The 22,354-nt window shown below is 43.0% G+C and overlaps 1 protein-coding gene across 2 annotated transcripts in view; it reads left to right on the top strand.

Moving 5' to 3' along the window:
- Positions 1 to 1,124: 1,124 nt before the first annotated feature.
- NMT2 (N-myristoyltransferase 2) overlaps positions 1,125 to 22,354 on the top strand; it is a 33,639-nt gene continuing 12,409 nt past the window's right edge. The window contains exons 1-8 of one of the 2 annotated variants that reach the window (XM_083822059.1): positions 1,125 to 1,146; positions 10,557 to 10,692; positions 15,782 to 15,926; positions 18,379 to 18,497; positions 18,602 to 18,693; positions 18,800 to 18,916; positions 19,606 to 19,776; positions 21,691 to 21,799. In XM_083822059.1, coding sequence (XP_083678185.1) covers positions 15,797 to 15,926; positions 18,379 to 18,497; positions 18,602 to 18,693; positions 18,800 to 18,916; positions 19,606 to 19,776; positions 21,691 to 21,799 — 738 coding nt within the window. In that variant the 5' untranslated portion in view covers positions 1,125 to 1,146; positions 10,557 to 10,692; positions 15,782 to 15,796. Of the gene's footprint in view, positions 1,147 to 2,632; positions 2,792 to 10,556; positions 10,693 to 15,781; positions 15,927 to 18,378; positions 18,498 to 18,601; positions 18,694 to 18,799; positions 18,917 to 19,605; positions 19,777 to 21,690; positions 21,800 to 22,354 lie in introns of those variants that run through there. The other variant, XM_083822058.1, reaches the window with a different exon arrangement.

Genomic DNA, 22,354 nt, shown 5'->3' with positions numbered 1-22,354 from the left:
CCCTAGGGACATTCTTCACAGATGCTATGAAGTCTAGAATAGCACAGCTCTTCAACTGTGCTCCTCCTGATCCCCTTCCTGATCCCCTTCTAATGGGTAACAGCAAGTGAGAGCAACAGAGAGATTCATATTACCTCTTTTACCTGCATACTGCCAAGAGTCAGAATCCAGGCTTCCTAAGTGTCTCCAATAGCCTCCTACATTTTTTTTCCTTTAACTACTCCATCCTTCTCAATGAAGTGAGGAAAACTGTGGTAAAGAACAGAAGATGTTAAAACCACAGTTTCTCCAACATGGTGATTCACTAAAGCTGTTTAGTCACTGACATACTGTTCTTCACTTTCTCCTACACATTATTAGGAGGGGAAAAATCATTAGTAATCACTGGGTTAAATTCTCTCCATGCTATGGGGCAGCTGTTCACCACAATTGGTTTTTGTTATAGAGACATATTTGGAATTGTGCTTCTGAGATTTCCTTTCTCTCCTATACAGTACAACTGACTGAAGATAAAACGTTTACTTCTAAAGGTCATTTCAAACTGTGGTAATGTGGTAGACAGATTTCCTCTCTGAACTACAGTGCTCGCTTGACTCTGAGATATCATACTTTGCCGAGCGTACTTACAGACTCCATCAGATTTGCAGTAGTTGAGGGTAGGCCACCTACGTATAATATTTTTCTCTCTAACTTTGCTCATGTGGAAGATCACCACCACCTTACCAATTTAACCATATTCAGGAACTACTGCTGTTTTTAAGATGCATGTGCTACGTCACAGTTTATTTTCTTTGGGATTTGCTGGTTGAATATTTTCTAGCCTTATTGATTTAGTACCCTTGAATTTTTCAGTCACTGCTGCTAGTATTTGAATACCGTCAAGATAGAAAATGCCTGTCAGGTGATGGAAATCTAACACAGATTGCAGTCACTGGTGATTTGAATGTGGTAATGAGACATCTGAATTTAGCGTGATAGATCACACATCTGCTGCTGAATTACCCATTCAGAATTGTCGCTCCCTCTGTCCTCGCACAACAAAGCAAAAGGAACACCCACAAGTCCACCTGTTGTTGGAAACAAATAGTGATTATCAGATAGCACCGAGGCAGCACTTTCTCTGCAACTGACTACTGTGTGACCCAGGTAAGAACATGGGAGGTTAGGAGGCACTTTTATAGATGGAGTACAGCTGACAGAATGACCTGGGCCTTTGGTTTCTTTTACCATTGCATGATCTGCTTTTGACTGTGAGAATTTTGTGTGTTTGAATTACAAGTTCCCGTGGCAACTTGCATATTGTAAAGGACCAAGTGCAGTGGGACAGAGAGGCCCAGAAATGGTGCTCGATATGCACAGATTCAGAGATTGACTGAGAAGGCGCAGCTGCCGGGACCTCTAGCTGTCGTCTGCTAGGCCAGTGAGATCTTTTATTTAACATGTCATCTGCAATATCTGATAGAGCACAACATTGCACCATCTTAAATCGAAATGGCAAAAATGAAGTAGTATCTTCCTCACATTAAATGACTTTCAAGAGGGTGGCAGAGATAAGGAGAAATTCCAACTGGCCCATATTATTCTTAGGTTTTAATGTACTCTTTGGCAGACTGCCAAACCAAGCACTCAGAAATTCTGAACTTCATCCAGAATTCTTGATCCAACCCTATAAATCACGAGAGCTCAAATAATTAATGTGAGATCCTATTTATTTGTTTTCCTAGTTTCAAGTTGTTAAGATTCCAACTGCAATTTTCCTAGCATGGAGTTGGTAGAAGAGAAGAGCCTTGGAAAATTATTTAAGAAACGTGACTTTTGCAAATAGACACCCGGGACTGGGACCAGCCTCCCGTGCCTGTGACAAACTGACACCGCGCCGTGATAAAATCATCACAGTTTTGGCCTCTGCAGTTTCTGCTGTGAAGCTATTCCCAGAACCTTGCTGTTCGAGGCGTGAAACCTCTTAATATCCAGCCTGAACTACTCGTGCTGGGTTTACGCCAGTGTGTTCCCCTGCCAGCACTGTCCTTGACCGTCAGCAGTGACAAGATCGCAGACTGGATGGGCTTCAGAAAAACACCAAGTGCTGCAAGACATGGTGGCAACAGCTGCAGGGGGTGGGGCAAGCCACGCTGGTACCTACCAGCAGTAAAATATTAGTTGGAAATGAGGAGACATTTCTTCTCAGAAAGAGCAGTCAGGCATTGGAACGGGTTGCCCAGGGAGGTGGTGGAGTCACCGTCCCTGGGGGTGTTCAAGGAAAGGTTGGACGTGGTGCTTAGGGACATGGTTTAGCGGGTGATAGTGGTGGTAGGGGGATGGTTGGACCAGAAGATCTTGGAGGGCTTTCCAAGCCTAACGATTCAAGGACTGTAAGAAATGGGGTGTTGGCAGAAGGTATCCCCCTGCCTCTGAGGCCTGCCGGCCGCCTCCAGCCCCATTCTCCTGTCAGACCCCGTCCCGACAGAGCCAGGCAAAGCCCCACAGCACCCGGGGGGCTCCGATGCCTCCTACGAGGCAGGCACAGGGCGGCTGGCCCCCCCCCAGCCCCGGCGGCCCCCGCCTCGCCGCGGAGCACGGGGAGGACGGCAGCTAGGGGGAGCTCGGCCGGGCCGCCTCCGCCGTGCGCCCCGGTTCCTTTCATAGGCTCCCCGCCTCCTCCCCTCCCTCCTTCCCCCGTGATGGCGGAGGACAGCGAGTCTGCGGCCAGCCAGCAGAGCCTGGAGCTGGATGACCAGGACACCTGCGGCATAGACGGCGACAATGAGGAGGAGGCCGAGCACGCCAAGGGGTAGGGGCGCGCCGGGGGGCGGCCGGGCACAGCTCGCTCCGCCGAGGGCTGCGCGGCGGCGGCCACGGGGGCTGCCTCCCTCCCTCCCGGCTGTTGTTTATGGCGATTTTTCAGGATTTCGGGGCTGTGCGTTGGGGCCTGGGGGTCTTTAGGAGGCACCCCCGGCTCGGCCGCGGAGCTCCAGGGCGAAACGTGCGCTGCAGCCCCGCGTCTGCCCCGGCCCGGGGCCCTGCCAGGCACCCAGCCACACTGCCTCCGGGTGGGTGGGTGGACAGACGGATGGGTGGGTGGGTGGGTGGGTGGACGGACACCCCTCCTCCTCCTCCTCAGCTCCCCATTGTCCCAAGCGGAACGCCGGCGGCGGGGGGCACAGCGTGTGCCGCACCGGAGCGGAGCCGGCGCCGCCGGGCCCGTTGCGGCCCCGTCTCCCCGCAGCGGGCCGGGCCTGTGGCCGCTGCCCGGGCACCGGGCGCAGCTCCCGGCCGGGTGGCTCCGTCTGGACACACCGTGTATCTGGCACTGCTGCAGCTCGGGGCTATGGGGAAGGGAACGTATATTAAAAATTGGTTTCGTTTCAGTGCGCTTTCCCCCCTTTTTGGGGGGTTAGAAAACACGGTGGTGAAGGAAACGCTTTGTTGTCTCAACTAGGAGTGGCTGGAGTAACCCAAAATAGGTTAATTTGTACGCCGCTACACAAATACTTTCCTCGTGAATTTCTGATTCATTTGGTTGAGAGCGTTTCTGTAGGTGATTGATGTTTGAAGATGTAAGCTGTTTGTTGTCTCCTGCCCCTAGGATTTGCTTGGCAACAAGCAGCGCTGCATCTTAAATGTGGCAGGAAAATCCCAGAGACTTGGGGGACTGACTTCTGTAAAGGGCAGGAAAAGGAAAACTTCCGTGCCCGCCGCTCTGTCGGCACGTTCACGGCACACACGTGAAAATATTTGTTAAAAATAATTACACTAATTGAATCCTTGAATATTAAAATGGAGCAAAATAGCGTTTAATTGTCTCGGTGCTTTTGTTATATTTGTTCGCATGAATGCGCTACAGTCGATGATTCCCAAATACATAAAAGTAACACCACTAAGAGCAGAGGATGATTATTCATCGCTCTTCGCAGACGAAGACGTGCCAGGCCAGACTGTTAGCTGGGTAATGGCTGTCTAGGATTCATTCCCATTTCATTCCTACTGCAGTTTCTTCTTCTGTCAGCTCTGGTGACCGAGCTGTAGTTGCCCTGTGCAGCGTAGCCGGTCTGTGGCCCTGTGCTCTGGGCGGCGGGTGCAGAAGCAGCGCCCAGGCAGCGGCTGTGGAACAAAGAGTTGCGTTCCTGCGTGCTCTCGGGCTGCTGCTGCGCTCCGACTGGGGTCTCGCTGAGCTTTGTGGGACACCTGGAGCTGCAGACTGTATGCTGCTCTCTGCAAAGCTTGTTTTTATTGAAAGTGCTAAATGTGTTTTAATGAGTATTTCAAAGAAGCTGCTTTATCCTCCTTTGAATTAGGAAGTGAATGCTTCCAAGTAATACAAAATTTGATGATATTAGTGGCAGACCTTTGCAGTAGAGAAAAGCCTCTAAGTATTAGTTTTCTGTGATGTTTTTGATGCATGAAGTCTAATATCTTGATCTTGATTTCTGAATTACTGTATTTTGTTTTCTTGTGTAGTCTATGAGAATCTTGTTTGCTACAATTCGTCTGCAGGCTGAAGTATTCAAACAAATTCCATCAAAGGAAAAGATAAGTCTTACACTCCAGCAAAACACTATCTGAAGTCCTACTCTCAATCAGGGGAAACTAACCCATAGTAATAGGAGCCTATATTAGTACCCTTTTTCTCCCTGTTATAGTATCTTCATTTTGGAGGTGGCTTTAAAGTTTGCTTTGAGTTTTAGATTAGGCTTTATACACTGAAGCAATTTATAAGCAGTCTTACAACTTAAAACTGTGACTGTGCCAACTGGCTTGCTAAATTCTGAATGGTCTCCATTTGTGCCGATCAATATTTAATCTTGTGCTATCTTTACCTGTGCTCTTTTATAAGGAGGTAGAGTATGTGTTGAGTGTCAGTCTCTAACAGGATTGCTTTGTCGATGAAGTTACTTCCAAACTGTTTCTTAATGTGTCCTTCTAATACTGAACGCAGTAAATGTGGTAAGTATCTATATATATATGTATGACTTTTTTTGTTTTGGTGCTTGAGCACTGATTGTCTGCAGCAGCAAATACCAGCTTATAACTCTCGACTGACAAATGTCTTTGTCCTCTGTTTCTGGTCCTGTTTTTCAGATGCAGGATTATGTATGTTGTGTGACTCATATTGCTGTTCTCCTGTCTGCAGTTTGTTCTTGCCCGATGCATTATGCTGTACTTGTTCTGTTTCATAATAAAGTGTTTACAAAATAGCTTAGTTAGTGTGTATGTAGAAAAATAAGTACTTATTGCACCTGAACCTACCCTGCTGAGCCTGGTTTTGTAAGGCTTTTCCATTCATTCTAAGTAGCTCCTTCTGCTCTATGGCAGAAAGGCTTTGGGTAGAGAATATTTAGTAAACAGATGAGGAAAAAGTGTGACCTTTAAACAATTCTTCCCCCTGCTCCCAATGATTTACTTTGAATGTGTTCGTAGCGTACTCCATTGCAACTTTCTAAACAGCACTACATATATATATATATATATGTCTAGTATATTTTTAAGGTACTGGAGGCAGTGCTCAGTTTTAACATGCTAGATTGAAACCTTGGAGTGCAGCCTTACAAACTTGAAGGAGGAGGCAGGGGAAACGCAAAGCTTTGGGGAATATCTACTGGGTTTGCTTTTAAGACACCGCTACTAGATTTTCATGCTGAAGAAGCTTGTGCTTCCAAGTACAGGAGTATACGCGAAGGAAGTCTTAGTCCAGAAAGGCTGTTAGTAATGCTAGTTTTAACAGTGAAATTTGAAGGACATATAATAAGCTTTTGGGGTCGGGACCTTCTTATTCTTTCAAAATGCTGGTGACCTAATACAGGGGTGGGAAAGCCCTTTGCATCTAAGCCTCCATTTTCTGTATGAACCAAGGGCAGCCCTACTATAAATAATACTACATTGAAATTTGTTGGAGTCTTGCCCAAATGTGTGAGATACGCTTTTTATGATCAAGAAGATCTATATAGCACCTTCAGAAATGTAGTTTTGCAACCTCACTTACTCATAGAGAGACGAAATATACCGTGAAGGAAAGAGAAACCCTAACCATGCAGTCCTAGGCCTTTGCAACTTAAAAATAAACATCAGAAATACGTGTTGGGTTTTAAATTTGAGAAATTGCGAACTTAAAATTGCCACTCCGTGTAATTTAAAACAGATGTTGACATTACAAAAAAGCTGTTTCTGCTAAAGCAGTATTTGGTGTCCAAAAAGACAATTAAAATAACACTGAAAGATCTGCGGGGGAAAGATGACCCCAAATAGGAAAGGAGGGAGCTGAGGCGGTGTGGCCACCTGGGCAGCGTACCTCTGAGGCTCTCCCAATTCTTCCATCTGAGCTTTCCATACTCGTGTTCAGGGCTCCACACAGGTTGTGTCTCGGCCTGTGCACGCTCCTCAGATGCAGTAGTATCCCCATTTTTAAGTTTTTTTTAAAAAAAGGCACATATTGGGAGAGGCGAAAGTCTTTTTTCACATTTATGCAAAACACCAGATGTGTGTACATAAGTGGAAAGGTATGTGGGTGGGATCATGGGCTTATATTTGTAACTTGCAGACAAGATCATCAAAATGTGGGCCTGAGTAACTTTCTGAAAGATGTACCCACGGCCTGTTTCTGTGGCGGGGTTAAACCTTTTAATCTTTTTGGGACAGAGGGAGGTCTCCTGACTCTTCTTCTGCTTCAGCTGCAGATCGATTTTCACGTTACTTCCGTGCGGGCCTCACTGCTTTCTTATTCATCAGAATGACAAAATCGTCATCGTGGATGCAGTTAAAAATACCCAAGTCCGCGTCCGTACTTAGGTACGCCTCAGCATGTGGGCTCGGCCTCCTGTCAGTAAAATGCTCCTGGTACGAGCGCGTCTCTGCGCGGCTGACAGATCTCCCCCGGGCCTACTGCCGAACGTTTCTCTCAGTATAACCAGCTGCGGTCTGTGTGGCAGGCTGGGCTGGGGCAGGTGTGTTCTTCTGTATGAAAATGTGTGTTTCCTGGCCTGGCAGCTCGAGATAGCATCGCGGGGAGTTGCATGTCCTCTTCCTCCTTCCCCCGCGAGGTGCCCCTTGTCCCAGCGGACCTGCACCGCTTCGGTGCTGGCGGGCTGGTTAGAAACACGATTTCATGCTTGAAGGTCAGCTTTCATCAAGCTGCGAAAGTAATTTTTTCTAGCCTCTAAGAGTGAGATGTATTTCGTGTCAGATAGGTGTATACGAACTGACAAGAACTCAGATCTTAGTCAGCATGGAAGAATGTTTAATTAAAAGAAAAGCTTTAATAGGAGTCTTTGCTACTAATCTTGTTACCTTTGCATCTCCTTTGTGCCATCACGCCCGGTGCAATTACTAAATATTGAGCAACAAACTTCCTCCCTTCCCAGCCATACTCCCGGGTTTAAAACCTTTCGGTTCTTTTCAAGGCAGAGTGTGAGATGGAGCAAAAATACTGAGAACTTTCATTTTTGCTTTTGCCCTAATTCACTTGGTGTCTCTGGTTGTAACTTGTGTTGGACAAGCCTGTTTGCTCAGTCGGAGTTTCTGCGCTGCCAGATCTCAGCTGCAGGTGTGCCCAAAGAGCTGAAGGACGAATGGATCTCCCTTTCAATGCACTTTTCACTTTCTGTGGACTATAACAGCAATAAAGGACTGACATGAGCAACAGATTGCGTATGAATAATTGCTCTGAACAGTCCCTGGGTACCCTGTCAGGCAGAAGATGTAGGTGTTTATTTCGTAAGAGGCGGTGTGGAAGCTCTAAAACTGAAGGTCGTAAGCTGAGGTCTGGGGTTTGGGAAGGTACGCGGTGTAGAAATGGTCAGGGAAAGACAAGGGGGGAGGTTATTCAAGGAAGTTTCAAACACACTTAGCTAATTTGCTTTTATTTATTTCACAGCTGGAGTTTCGAATAAAAAAATAAATAAATGCCTGTTTGCTCTCCCCAACTTCAACTAGATTTAAAAACATGAGTGATAAATACCATTCATCTTTTATAACAATTTAGTCCTGTCTTCTCTCTCTCTCACCTAAAAAATGTGCATTTCTATATGAAATAGAAATAGCCTTGAGCTGGTCAAAGAACAAACTAAGATGATCCTGGTAAAAGTACAGTTTAACTGGGGATAACATTAGTTCAGCTTGGCAAAGCTGCTTTTTCTCCGTAGCTGCCAGATTTTGTATTTATTTATTTTTTTAGTACAGTCATTCGTTATTGAACCAAACTAAACAAGCCATTGACCCCCAGGTAATCCCAGGGAGCAGAATTCCCCCGGCGGTGTGAGCAGGGCTGGCTCCTGCAGAGCGAGGAGCAGCGTTTGCAGCAGCTCGTCCCAGCACTGCTGCCCTGGCACTGAGTCCGATGTGGATCCATCCCCCTGGGCACACGCAGCTGGTGGCAACATCTCTGCAGCGCACGGGAGATGGTGGAGGGAAAGGCAAAAGTTTATGGACAGTTCAAGAAAACTAAGTGGTATCCCAGTAAATGAATTTTAACAAAGGTGAAATCACTTTCTCCAGTATTTTTGTTTCAGTTTTGCCAGAGGTGATGAAGTCCTGGAAGAGTTAGGTTTTGTGCAATTATTTTTATATATATATATATATATACACGCGTTCTTTTATTTTTTTTACTGTCTCATATTTATAACCTCTTGTCAGACATCTGGGTCTGTTCGTTGTTTAGATTCTGTACAAGTGTCAGCTTGGTATACGGGCCTTCAAACAGATTAAAATTTGATTATTTCAAACTGAGACTTTAGAAGCTGTTAACAGTCATCCACGTGTTAAAGCAGTACTGCCGCCGTACAACAGGCAGCTTTCTGTCTGCCTCACTTAGACAACTCAACCTTTTGTTTCTGCAGAGTAAATACTCCAGATTTTCTTTTCTCCCCTGTGTGTTTGGTCTACTACCACACTGTTGTCTTTTGAGTAACTCCTTGGGTCCGATCCCAGAAGGTCCCGAATTTATAACTCTTACCTCTGCGGGAACATGACTTAATCTGATGTGAGTGTTACCTTCTTGTCAGGGTTGATCTTTCTTAGAGAACAGTAATGATGCCACAAAATGAGTCTTTGTTTAGTTAAATGCTTGATTAATTGCAGGCTTTTGGCTTCCAGGTTGGAATTTTGGTTATTTTCTTACTGACTTCGGCGCTGACTAGGTATAGATGCCAAGACACGGGGCGCTGTAGTCGTGAAAGCGAGCGTGTCGTGGCTAAAAAACCACAGCCCTTGCAAGCGTGTCGATCTTAATAACCTTGCTACGTTATTCTTTCTTTTGTTTTGCCAGTGCCATTTCAAAATTAAAATAAGCGATGTTTTGTTTCTTTGACTTTTTTTTTAATTTTCCACTGCAAAAATGTCCAGGCCCCCCAGGCCCTAACATCTGCCCTGAGCTCCGTGCTGTGTGCACGGTGGCTGGGCGCTAAGCCTCTTGAGGAGGACTCGGTGTTAACTGAGTCATTCCCTCCGTGTTTGCCTTCCGTCTGAGAGCTGCCAACACCTCCCACACTTTGCAAATTCTAATCTAATCTTGATTCCATATCTTGATTATTTGCTAAATTAGAATCTCTTAAAGAAAAAAAGGAGTTTCATTATCAATAGCCCAAATATGTCAGAACCTACAAGCGCAGTGTACACTTGGTTTGTTTTGTTTTTTTTTCTTTGAGGTTGACACCATTGTACTGATCATTTTAAAGTACAAATGTTTGGATCACTTTGTGGTGTTTCTTACAGAGGTTTCACACAAGACTTTAATCACTAGATATTAGAAATAAAATTCCCTGAAAGCAGAACAAGAAGAATCCAATCAAAACTGGATTCAGATGTCCCTGATGGATGGTTGAGCATCAAGGAGAATAAATATCAGGCTGTTAATAGTTACTGAATTCCTGAGGAAGTTGCTTCCCTTGGTTCCTACACTTTCTTGAGTTTACCTTCAAGCTCAGTTGAATTTTTGTTTCTAAATGCCTTCTCTCTGGGAAATTGCACCCCAACTCAGAGCAGACTGTATGGGGAATGGGGCAGCCGGTGTTTACGGTCACAGAGGCCTGGAGTTTTTACCTGTCCCTACACTGTGAAACTTAAGCAAGTGATCACTTTTGGAAGTGTAAGGGAATTCTTACTCTGCTGCATACAGCACCATAATGCGCCTTTCTTGATCGAAGTCTTTGGCCCCATTTTTTGTGCAAAATGGTTCTTGCTAAATACCACACCTCATTAGGCTGATGAGCCTCCTGCCTTATATATGGGAATGGCCATTTCTTGTTTGAGCTGAGTAATGACATCAAGGAGAGCGTTGGCTATTGCAGTATATCACAATTTCGTACCATTGTGTCAAAACGTCTGCTTGTGCAGGGCTCTGACTGTAAAACAACTTAGAAGGCACTTGCAGGAAGCATTTTGTCAGTGCACTCTCAGTTCCCCCCCTCCCACGCCCCCCTTCTTCCTTTGCCCTGCCTTTTCTTCAGATTCAAACTGCTGTTAGATTTTTCACATAACACTGCTGGTTTTTCCATATTTAGTCTTTATGAATTTTAAGCTTGGTGGTATTGATTTTTCTCACTGCACGTTCTCTGAATTTCTGGCAGAAGTCCTGGAGGGGATTTGGGAGCGAAGAAGAAGAAAAAGAAACAGAAGAGAAAAAAGGAGAAACCAAATTCTGGAGGCACCAAATCAGATTCTGCATCTGACTCCCAGGAGATTAAAATTCAGCAGCCTTCGAAAGTGAGAGCCTTGTTCTGTTTCAGTTTGTGCGTGCTTTCCGTTTTGATTTTAATTTGTGTGTTGTTTTTTGTCAAAGTGAGTTGGAAGTGCTACCTTAACATGTGTCTGAATTAGGCAACTCTGTCCTGAATAGAGGCAGAAGCAAGGTGTAAGTCCTGGTGTTGGCCAACTCTCTGAAGTTAGCTGGAGAGTCCTTGTAACCACAGCATGCTGTAACAGCGGTTTGAATTCAGGCTTTGTAGAAGAGAGCCTTAATCTGCAGTGGTAATGCTTTTAAGTGTAGTTTGTGTTTGATGAATCGCCACCACCTAGCATGGCTTAGTGCAGTTTCACTTGTACAGCATGATGCTATTTCGTGGCAAGCATCAGCAGGAGGAGGGAAGGGCAAGTAAGTAAGGGCAACTGTATTCTGCATACGCCAGTTTCTCGCATTTTACACACACACGCATACATACACACATACATAAAATCCAATGCCCAGTCAAACCCACATTTAAGTCTTTAGGGAAATTCTTATCTGAGGTGTACCTACTTTGTTAACCAGGCTCACTTGGGCAAACAAGCAACATGTCTTCTTACATAAAATGCAGTAATATTTATCGTGGAGATACAGGCTGAAGAATCTTTGCCATCTGAAATGCCTCTGCTGTAAGTAAGAATGTAAATTGCATAAGGGGATGTGCAACCTTTGTGGGCTTTGCGTGCTTTTGACTACCAGCTTCAAACAAAATGGTGAGTAATATGCCCCGATGGCTTTTTTTAACATACAGCTTTTATTTCCAGAGAAATCTGAGCCTGAGAACAGAGCTTATAACATGGTGATAGGAAAGTTCATGGACCACTGAGCATGTTGAAGTAGTTACGTTTGCTTTATCAGATTAATGTGGAGAAAGTTATGCTGTTGTACCAGTAGTGCTATTAATCCTGCAAGACTAGTCAAGTACATTGGTGTTACCAACTAATTTTCAGAAAGCAGTTGTGTTCTGTTTTGTTAACATACTGATAGGTTTTGTGTTGTCCCTCTGGATCTTCTCTGTGTCACACCCATTGCTTTGAATGGGCACGCTTGCCCCGGGGGACATTCTGAAATACATGGAGATCTCACATGCTTTCTGATCTCACTATGCATTTTGATATTGTTTTTCTATGAAGTACACGGCATGAATTGCTAATGCAAGGTTATTTGCAAGCAACAGCCAAGTAATATCGCACTCTTTTATAGCTGGAGTGAGGTCAGTTTTAATACTAAGATACATACGTTTTTGCAGTATCTTGGGAGTTCCTTGATTCCCTGCTGACCAAATTTGTTGTTACTTCTAACTGCGTTAAAAGGAAGCTACTTCACGGTTTTGATTACACGTGCAAGACTTTAGTTGTCAGCGCCTTGCAGTCTTGCACACCATTTCTCTGGCGTGTACTGCATTTTGCAAGCGTGGAAACTTATCCTTGTTCTAAGTTGCATACTTAGAGTGGTGCATTGAGTGAGTATTCTAGTATCACAAGAAGTTTAGCCGGTTTGTTAGCAATGTTGGTTTTCTCTTCTACAGGCATACAAGGGATGCTTTACGTCTTTCAGGCTGTAGGCAACTAAACTGTTCTACTGTCCTTACACGGCGGCTTCTTTTCTGTAGTTGCAAACACACCAGCACTCTCATTTATGATACTGGACTTTTTTCACACTGGCATGAGTGTAACTACAGCAATAAATGCTTGTTAGTGTTGTGAGCTTCAGGTGACCTTCACCGCCCATCCCACAAGACCTTTTGAGCTCTCCCCTCATTACAAGCCTCAGGGATGTAGATTTCCCACATTGGCACAAATAAACTTGCCAGATCTCTGGTACTAAGAGTAATTATTGTAGTCACCAGTGGCCTGCACAATATATAGCGATAAAATAACTTTGCTTGGAAGGGACCTCAGGAGTTCTGTAGACCAGCCTTCTGCTTAGATTAGATCCAATTAGATCAGGTTGCTCAGGCCTAGATGGGTTTGTTAGGTCTCCAAGGCTGGAGACTCCACAACCTCTGTGGGCCAGCTATTCCAGTGTTTGATCACTCGTGTGGTTAAAATAACAACAAATCCTTATATCTAAATGGAACTTTCTCTTTTTCAACTTAACAACAAATCCTTATATCTAAATGGAACTTTCTCTTTTTCAACTTGTGTCCATTTTTTCTTGTTCTATCATTATGCCACTTCAAAAAGACTTGGCTCAATCTTCTTTACATCCTCCCATTAGGCAGCAATAAGATCTTTCCTGCTCCTTTAGTATTTGTTCAGCCACCTTTTTCATGCTGAACAAAGCAGGGGCTCAAAGCTTCTCCTTGTGTGTTGTGTGCTTCAGCCCCCTAACCATCTTGGCGGCCTTCTATTGAATTCACTCCACTATGTCAATACTTTTGCTGTAATGGGGAACCCAAAGCTGTGTGGTGTGATCTGAGGGTGACAGATACCGGGGAAGACTTGCTGTCCGGTCTCGCTGGTACAACCGAGCGTGCAGCTGGCTTTCTTTGCTGTGAGAGCAGACCGTTGGCTCATGTTCAGTTCTGCCCAGCAGGGCCTCCCAAGTTCTCTTCAGCAAAGCTGTGTGCTGGCAAGTCAGCGCTGCCCTCTGCCATTGCACGGGCTTTTTGCACTCCAGATGCAGGACTTTGCATTTGACGTTTTAAACTTCCTGAAGTTCCTGCCTTCAGCATGTCGAGGTTGCTTGGAATGGCAGCTCTGGAGGCCAGCACTTCAACCATTCTTCCCAGCTAGGAATCACCTGTGAGCTTGCAGAGAAAGCTCTCCATGCACATCGTAAACAGGATTGACCCTTGAGTTCTCAAAGTCCTCTTGAAGATGTGTGATGTTTCCCTTCTTCCAGTCATAAGAAACATCCACCAATTGCTTTAACCTTTCAAACTTGATAGAGTGACAGTAACATCAGTTGGCACACTCAGCACCCTCAGATGCATCCCGCCTAATCTTAACAGCTTGTGCACGTCCGTTTTGCTGAGTGGTCCCTAACTCTCCCTACTGCTATGGGTAATGGGAGCCTCAAAGGCTCTGCCACAAGGCAAACCTCAGCCCTGTTGCACAACAGTGCCTTACGGGGCCTTCTTGTGCTGCGTGGATTTTCTTCCTTTACACTGGAATAAACAAAATTTTGACTATTTTTCATTCATGTTGAAGTTCATGTAGGTATTTCTTGCTTTCCATTGAAAGAGGCCAAAAGGGTTTCCTCTCAACTTCTCAAGAAACTTCTCTTAAAAAAAAAAACCACTCTGTTCTAAGATCCAAGTTACAGTGATATAGGTTACTTTTCTCAAGAGGCTGAGAGGAAAGGGGATTTCTGCAGATGTCCCTAGCCATGTCATGTTCAGTACCAAAACATGAACTTTTACTTTACATGTGTAAGATCCTTTTAGAACTTAATATCTTTTTTAGATCTTCTGTTTTCTTCTTAAAGTAGAAAAAAATTAGACTTTAAAAAAAAAAATCCAAATCACAAAATAATTTGTAGTATGTCAAGAAAAATAAATCTTGCTGCCTTACTGATAAGAGTCCAGAATTTATCTAGCAGCATTAGAAGTGTTTGTATCAGGCCAGTGGGTAACAGGCAAATTGATTTTTAGTTGAGAAAAGCATCCAAACTCACTATAACTTGGATCTTAGAGTGTTTTCTTTATGCTGCAATAGCAGTGATCTAGTGTGTTGAACTACTTGAAAGTGTGTGGGTATGTTAGTTCACAACTACTCAATGATGGATGTTTAATGCATGCTCGCATGTCAAATTTAGCTGTATTTAAATTAGTGAAAGAAATTGCATTATGTTTAGAGAGTACAAGTATTTATTAAAAATAGAAAATGATGGCCTGATTGAGCTACAGGCAGGGAGTCACTCCGTCTGACTGAGGACACTGAAGGCAGCTGCACATCCAAATGAAGCTTTAATGTCATTATTACATGTGGTTTATGGTGGATTTTCAACACACAAATCCTAGATAGAAAGCGAAATACTGAAGCAGTGATCCGTTGATACTCAGCAAAAAATAAATAAAAATATCTGGCTTGAAATCTCTGTCCAGAAATGCTTAACATTTTCCAATCCATTTGAGACTATTCCATCAAATATATTTATTCCACTGCAAAGTCTGGGAAAACCTGAGCATAAGCATGCTGTTAGCATGCCTCAGAACAGGACTTACCACTTGGGAGATGATTTTTAAATGAGTGACGGGGAAGGATGAAGGGAGTGAGAGAGAAATAACCCTTACGTTTAGAAGTCTATTACCATGATTCCTCTGCAATTTCATACGCAGGTAAAATTCTCATTCCAGTTGTCCTGAGTCAGAATGCTCAAAAGTAAGGATTTAGGAGCTTAGTTCAGAAACGTTTAGCCTGAGGTTTTATGCTTTTCAGATAACTTCTCCAGAAAGATTATTCTACCTTTAAATAGAAGGTTGGTTTATTTTAAGTCTGCTTCCATAAGTTAAAGTCTTTTGCTGTGAGTGTTGGCATGGTTGGCGTTAATGGGAGGATGGTTAATTCTTATATATCGTACAATACAGTTTGCTACCCATGATAAAATCTGTGAGTTAATAGAAGGCATATACAATATAACTAAGGTTAAAAAGTGGATATTTGCAGCAACGTCATAATGAAAATATTGAGCCATACTGAATTTAAGTAAAGTTTTACGGTGTATATATAAAGTACATCTTCAAATATCTGTGTAGTATATTAGGATTGTTAGATATCTAAGCTGATCTGCTTTATGCTGTTTATTCTATTTTACCATTGGGAGGGGAATATAAAAAGCATTTTATTATTATATGGGTACCCTGCCTTAACGCTGCAGTATTTGTATTGTAAACACTGAAGTTTGATGGTTAAATGCAAATACCACTAAAAGCTGTTAAGGATTTTGTGAAGCTACCTGTCTGTTTCCCACCTATCCTTCTGTCCTGCTGCTGAAGATTATACTGAAGCTAACTGTGATGAGAAGAGAATGTGAAAGAATACGTAAGAATAAACTAAATGAACACATTTGTTCAGCTTGTTCAAAGTAAACATACCCAATAAGCTTCCTCTTCTGTTTGTGCAGAATCCAGCCATTCCAATGCAGAAACTTCAAGACATCCAGAGAGCGATGGAGCTGCTCTCTGCGTGCCAAGGTCCTGCAAAGAACATTGATGAGGCTACCAAACGTAAATACCAGTTTTGGGATACGCAACCTGTACCTAAACTTAGTAAGTTGAACGGGGCCTGGGCATGCGATCTTACTGATCACTAACAGAACTTGTACCTGCTGTGTGGCACCTTCCCTAAAATGGGTATTAAGTTGAACTGCATGCAGTAGGGTTCCTTAATCTTTTGTGTTGTTTATATGGAATTCCTGATTTCTCTAGGAGAGTGCTTGCCCCTAAAGAAATATGCAACAGAACACAGTGTTAATGAATCTTATTCTGATGTTCTCTATTAAAATGGGAAATGCTGTTGCAGTAGCATTCTTTTATATATTTTAGGTCTAAACTCTCAAACAACAGAACATGAAAGTCTTTTCCACTTCAGGGAAGATAAGAAATCAGTCAAGTGGTGACGAGAGTAAACTTTGCTTTTCTCTGATTTTTTTTTTCTATAGATATATTTGCTTTTAAAGAGATAGTATTGCAGGTTACAGCGTTTTCCTGCAGCTTTAAGTGGATAATGGTACCTCTCTCATGCATGACAATTTTTACTGCTCTTTGTTCACCTGTTTCTTCCACAATGTACGCTATACTACCTTGAAGGCATACGTTCTGCATCCCTTCTTTGTTCTTGGTGCCAAGTGAGATTGTGATGTGACCTCTCCTTGCCTTTAACTTTGGGAGGAATTTATCAGATCACTTCTATACTGATCTGATCTGTTTACACACAGTGGGTAAATCTTAGTCTGTACTGGAGAAGACAGCTGCTGACTCTTGTTTCTTCCAGTTTTCTACGCCACCTTCTTCCCTCTTCACTATCTTTAAGTTAAGCTGTTCTAGCTCTGCAGTGCCCAACCCCCTGAGTTTGGGGACCCACAGATAAAACAGTCTCAGCACAGAAGCTGTCAGCCACAGAACAGCTGTCTGTTCTGTTCTGAAGGTTTGTCTCCATGGCATTGGAGACTGGTGTAGAATAAGCAGAAATAAGGTAAAGTATAAAGCACAGGACCACTCTGCTCTCTATCTTTACAGGCAGCATTTCAAATTAATCCATTTCTGTAGCTTAATCCACAGTGGTCATATTTCCCCTGACTTCCTTGCATGGAGAAGTCCAGAGCAGCATCCCTGCTGCAATGCTTTCCACTGGATTGAACTGACCTGCCCTGGTTCTTCTCTGGACAGACATCTCTCTAAACTAATGATAGTAATTGTGACAGTAGTCTTGCCTTGCTAGAAGAGCCTAGTCAAAAAAAGTTAATGCATAAATCAAGAAATACTCTTGCTATAACTAAGTTTTTTTCAGAGCCAGTTCAAGTGTGTGCACAGCGTTTCCAGAGCTTCAGTTCAGGGTGGTCATTATATCCTGAAGCAGCTCTCTAGAGATGAGTCTGTCCCTTGCCAGCCTAAAAGGACCGAGAGATTGGCTCTAAAAATGGTTGGTTAGGGCTCTTCAGTAGAAATACACTTTGCAGTTGGCTGGCAGAGGTCCCGTTCAGCGATGTTTGTGAATTGCTTCTTGATTTTTGTTGTTGAATCTTTTTTATTTTTTTTAATTATTTTAGCTGCTGAATGAGCATAATGAGAAGTCTTCACTCTTTGACATACTGGATATGTTCAGGTGGAAAAAATCTGTTGATACAAGAAGTAGCTGTAGTGATCTTTGCATTCAGAATCTGTCTGCCTTATAGTTAAGGTTGTTAGCAGTAGATCCTTTGGTATATAATATTAGGTCAAGTCTGCCATGTAGTGGCAGTAGCACTTAGGTGGTTGATACTTCCAGAATTTGTGTAATGATGACCTCCCAAACTGGACAATGGGCCATAACTGTTTGTCAGGACTGGGCATCACTTGGGAGAAGTACGTACTGTGTTTGGCAGGTGCTGCTCTAAAGAAGAGCAGTTTCTATTTACAACTAGTTGTTATATACTGAATTGCTGGAGTTGTAAATTAAGGGAAGAGGAGAAAGCACGTTTTCATGTATGATTTCAGGAATAAATTTGATATTTCTCCAGCCTCCCTTAAAAGCCCTGCCTTTGCCGTGTTGTTGCTCCTGAGTAGTAGTACTGTTGAGCTCAGGTCTGTTCAAGTCAGCTGAAAACAGGATCCGAGCCATAGTTTGGTAGCTGTCGGTACAACACATTTCTCTTGATGAGACCGGGGATTTCATAGCTGGTTAAGTGCTGTGCGTGTGCTGATAAATTGGCGCTGTGTGTTATGAAATACTGGGCATCAGTTGAGGTAGAGTAGTTCTGTACCTGGCTACAGATATTCTGATGAAGTAGTACTTAGTCTGAATGCAATCTTTAAGAACTGAGAAGTAGCATAAGCTAATAATACAATTTTTTAAGGATTTTTAAAAGCTTCACGTTCCTGTCACATAATTCTGAGAAAAGATATGATGTGAGTTAAATACAGTTTTTGAGAACTGATTGGGAAGCTAGCAGTGTAACTGTTTTTTGTTTCTTTCTTTCTTTGTTTCTTTTTCTCCCCTCTTGCTTTCCTCCTTCCCAAAAAGATGAAGTTATAACTTCACATGGTGCAATTGAACCAGATAAGGACAATGTCCGTCTAGAGCCATATTCTTTGCCACAGGGTTTTATGTGGGACACGTTGGATCTTAGCAATGCTGAAGTTGTAAGTAAAACAATTTTATATGTATCTTAAAGTCACTGAAGTATATTCTCACTGATGTGTGTGGATAAATCTTTTGATTTTTTTCTTCCTACGTGTGTTTTCAGCTAAAGGAATTATACACACTGTTAAATGAGAATTACGTAGAAGATGATGATAATATGTTTAGGTTTGATTATTCACCTGAATTTCTTCTGTGGTGAGTAGAAAGTTCCATATTCTGTTCTGGCTGGAGTGCAAAGAAGATTGTTTTTATTACATCTTCTTAGGCAGTAATTTGTAATTATTTCTGTCATCAATTCTAGGGCGCTACGTCCTCCGGGCTGGTTACCCCAATGGCACTGTGGTGTTAGAGTGTCTTCAAACAAAAAACTGGTAGGATTCATAAGTGCCATCCCTGCAAATATTCGTATTTATGACAGGTAAAATGCACCATTACTTTTATTATTTGAAAAAGAATAACACCATGAAACAAAGCTTAAAATGGCATCCATTGCCATGGAGAACTTGCAGAGAGAAAGAGGTTCACTGACCATAGAGAGAGAGAAAAATCCTTTGCATATAGCAGAGATTTTTAATTGGGGTTGTGGGGTCTTTTTTTGGTTTGTTTGTTTGCTTATTTTCCAAAAGCTTGTGGCATCCTTACAGTGAAAACCAGCAATAAATATTTAAGGAATCTTCTTACTGATGGATGATACAGATGAATTTTCTATGCCATTTTATTTATTTAAAGGGTACCTAGTCAGCTGACCTTCCTTGGCCAGATAGTCGTATGCTGACGATCATGAAGTATTATGATACCACTTAGCATGTTCTTGGATGTCTTTCAGGATCTTAGGTAATTGGTTAAGTCTTGATAAAGGTCTGAAAGTGGAGTATCACCAACACCTTAGACACTGCTTGTATATTGTATGGTTTGCCACCAATGTCACAGTATCATAGATTAGTATTTGCTGCAGATGTAGTTTGTCACAGGCTGATATATTTTTACCTCAAGTCCTTCTGTTACAACATGGAAAACTTAAATTATGCATTTAAAAATATGCAATATGCAGGGGCAGTTGTTTGTTACTGTTTTTTTATTTTTTTCACTATTTAATCTCTTTTTTAGTGTGAAGAAAATGGTAGAAATCAATTTTCTGTGTGTCCATAAGAAACTGAGATCTAAACGGGTAGCACCTGTACTGATTCGGGAAATAACCAGAAGAGTAAACCTGGAAGGAATTTTTCAGGCTGTTTACACTGCTGGCGTGGTACTCCCCAAACCTGTGGCTACTTGCAGGTAACCTAGGTGATGTTCATAATAACGTTGGTTCCTGTAGCAGTCATTTTTAAGAGCATTCTGTGTAATTGGCTATTGTGGTGGTTTCACGCCGGTAGGTAGCTCAGCTCCACCACACTACCCTCTTGTTCCTCCTCCTCAAAAGGACAAGGGGAGAAAATATGATTTAAAAAGCTTGTGGGTTGAAATAAGGACAGGGAGATCACTCGCCAGTTATTGTTGTGGGCAAAAGACTCAGCACAAGGGAGATTAATGTAACTTACTGCGTACTGATAGCAGACTAGAGCAGTGAGAACTAAAGGCAAACTGAAAATACCTTTTCTTCCACCTACCCTCTTCTCCTCTCCACGGGCTGCAGTTCCGGCCCGGGGCCTGCTCCTGCGGGGGCTCTCCATGGGCCGCAGCCTCCTCCAGGCCACATCCACCTGCTCCACCGGGGGCTCCTCCACGGGCTGCAGCGTGGAGATCTGCTCCGTGTGGGACCCATGGGCTGCAGGGGGACAGCCTGCTCCACCAGGGGCCTCTCCACAGGCCACAGGGGAACTGCTGCTGCCTGCCTGGAGCACCTCCTGCCCTCCTGCTGCACTGCCCTTGGGGGCTGCAGGGCTGGTGCTCACTCCTGTCTTCCAGCTGCTATTGCACAGCAGTTTTTTTTTTCCTTTCTTAAATCTGCTCTCACAGAGGTGCAACCAACATTGCTCACTGGCTCAGCTTTAGCCAGTGGCAGGTCCTTTTTGGACCTCTGGCTCTTATCTAGCATGGGGCAGCTTCTGGGCTCCTCTAATAAAGGCCACCACTGCAGCTCCTCAGTATCAAAACCTTGCCACATGAACCACTTATAAGAGCATAAAATTAAAAGAAATAGAATGCTGTGGAGTTGAATCTAACCTAAAAGCCCAAGTGCATGTGAGGTTTCCTTGGTTTCTTTTTTTCCCTCAGTGCCTTGGATAAAAACATCTTCTCAGACTAAAATCTAATTTTGGGTTTGTTTATTGTACCTCAAATAGATTAATAGACACCTCTGTTGACCTTCTGGTGGAAGCCATGCTAGCAATGGCAGCATTGTATACCTGTGTTTTTCAAGTGGCCTGCTTCCCAGCTGGGACACTTCCCTGTTGACCTGGTTGCTTGCCAAAGATGGCAGAGGGTTTCTGGGAATTGTATGATTTTCTTTTTTGAAATGCTTTCATCTTTCCTGGAGAAAGGAGGACTTGATCAGCATTTGATAAAGATGGGAAAACTATCGTGTGAAAAGAGTTGTATGTAACGAAGTATAATTTCATTTGCTTGGAGTGGATTTTATTTGTGCAGGGAGAAGTTCTGTTTCAGCATTATCCTTCTGAAAACAGAGTGCTCGTTTATGAACCTTTTGATTTGAAATGATTTATGAGCCTTTTGATTTGAAATTGTGTTTGTATGTAGCAACAGCAAAGATCCTACAAATTCCTGTAGGTAAGGACGGATAAAAAGTCATGCTGTGCTAGAGTAACCAGGGATGTGCTGCTGCACAGTGATCTCCTAGAAGAGGCCCTTCAACAAGCTGCTTAGAGACACAAGCAGAGAGGGATCTGTCTGTTAAGAAAATAAATGTTATGATGTAAGTATGGTGAGATTGTCAGGGCTGTGGCAGGTACTGAAATGTTTAGCCCTGTGTTTACTTGTTCCATAATTTGCTTGGATCCAAAATACAGTGATTGTAGGCTTGTTTAAAAGCTATTGCTTAAATGTAGCTTTCCCTTTTTTAGTTTGTTTTGTTTTTGGTGGGGTTTGTTTGCACAAGCCTCTTACAGACATTGGTACAGGCTTGCTAGGAAACAAATCTGGAGAGGAGGAGCAGTGCAAGAAATTAAAGAAATAGATACAAGTAAATCTGACACTTAAAACACTACCTAATCTCATGAATTTTATTTCCAGGTATTGGCATCGGTCACTGAATCCCAGAAAATTGGTGGAGGTGAAATTTTCACATTTGAGTAGAAACATGACTCTACAAAGAACAATGAAGCTCTACAGACTTCCTGATGTAAGCAGTATGTCTTCTAGAGAATCCCCACAGTTATTGTGAGGCTCGAAATAACCTTCCATCTGTTTCTGACAGCGCAGGCTTTGGTGTGGAAAGGCAGGCAGTGCATGCAGGGCATAGGAAAATCCGGTCTTTTTCACCAACCAGAAATAAGGGCCACACTAGACAGAAGAGACTATTGCTGGAAGCGTGGGTTTGTGTATAGAGAATATAAATGGCTCAAAAGCCTTTAGAAAAGTAAATAAATTCAGAAACCTTGACTTTATTAATGTGTGAGATCGAGTTGAAGATGCGTAAGATTATTCTAAGTGTGATTAATCTGACAAAATTACTGGAGTAGAAAATTAACAGCTCATGTCTTAAAATTCTTGGAAAAGTCCGTTCAAAAGTTGGTTGAGTACAGTGGAATTGGTTGATTTTTCTTTTTTTCTTCAAGCTTTTTCTTGTATGTCAGAGAACATTGTTCTTCTGCAATGAGCTCAGCAAAAGCTGCCTCAGAATGTTGTGTGCTGTTATTTGCATGGTCAGGCCAAAAAAAATGTTCTGGCATAGCAA

The sequence above is a fragment of the Anser anser genome (assembly GCF_964211835.1).
Source record: "Anser anser genome assembly, chromosome: 2".
In the NCBI taxonomy this organism is placed as follows: Eukaryota; Metazoa; Chordata; class Aves; order Anseriformes; family Anatidae; genus Anser; species Anser anser.
The sequence above is the reverse complement of the archived record's forward strand: the minus strand, read 5'-3'. Positions and strand labels throughout refer to the sequence as shown.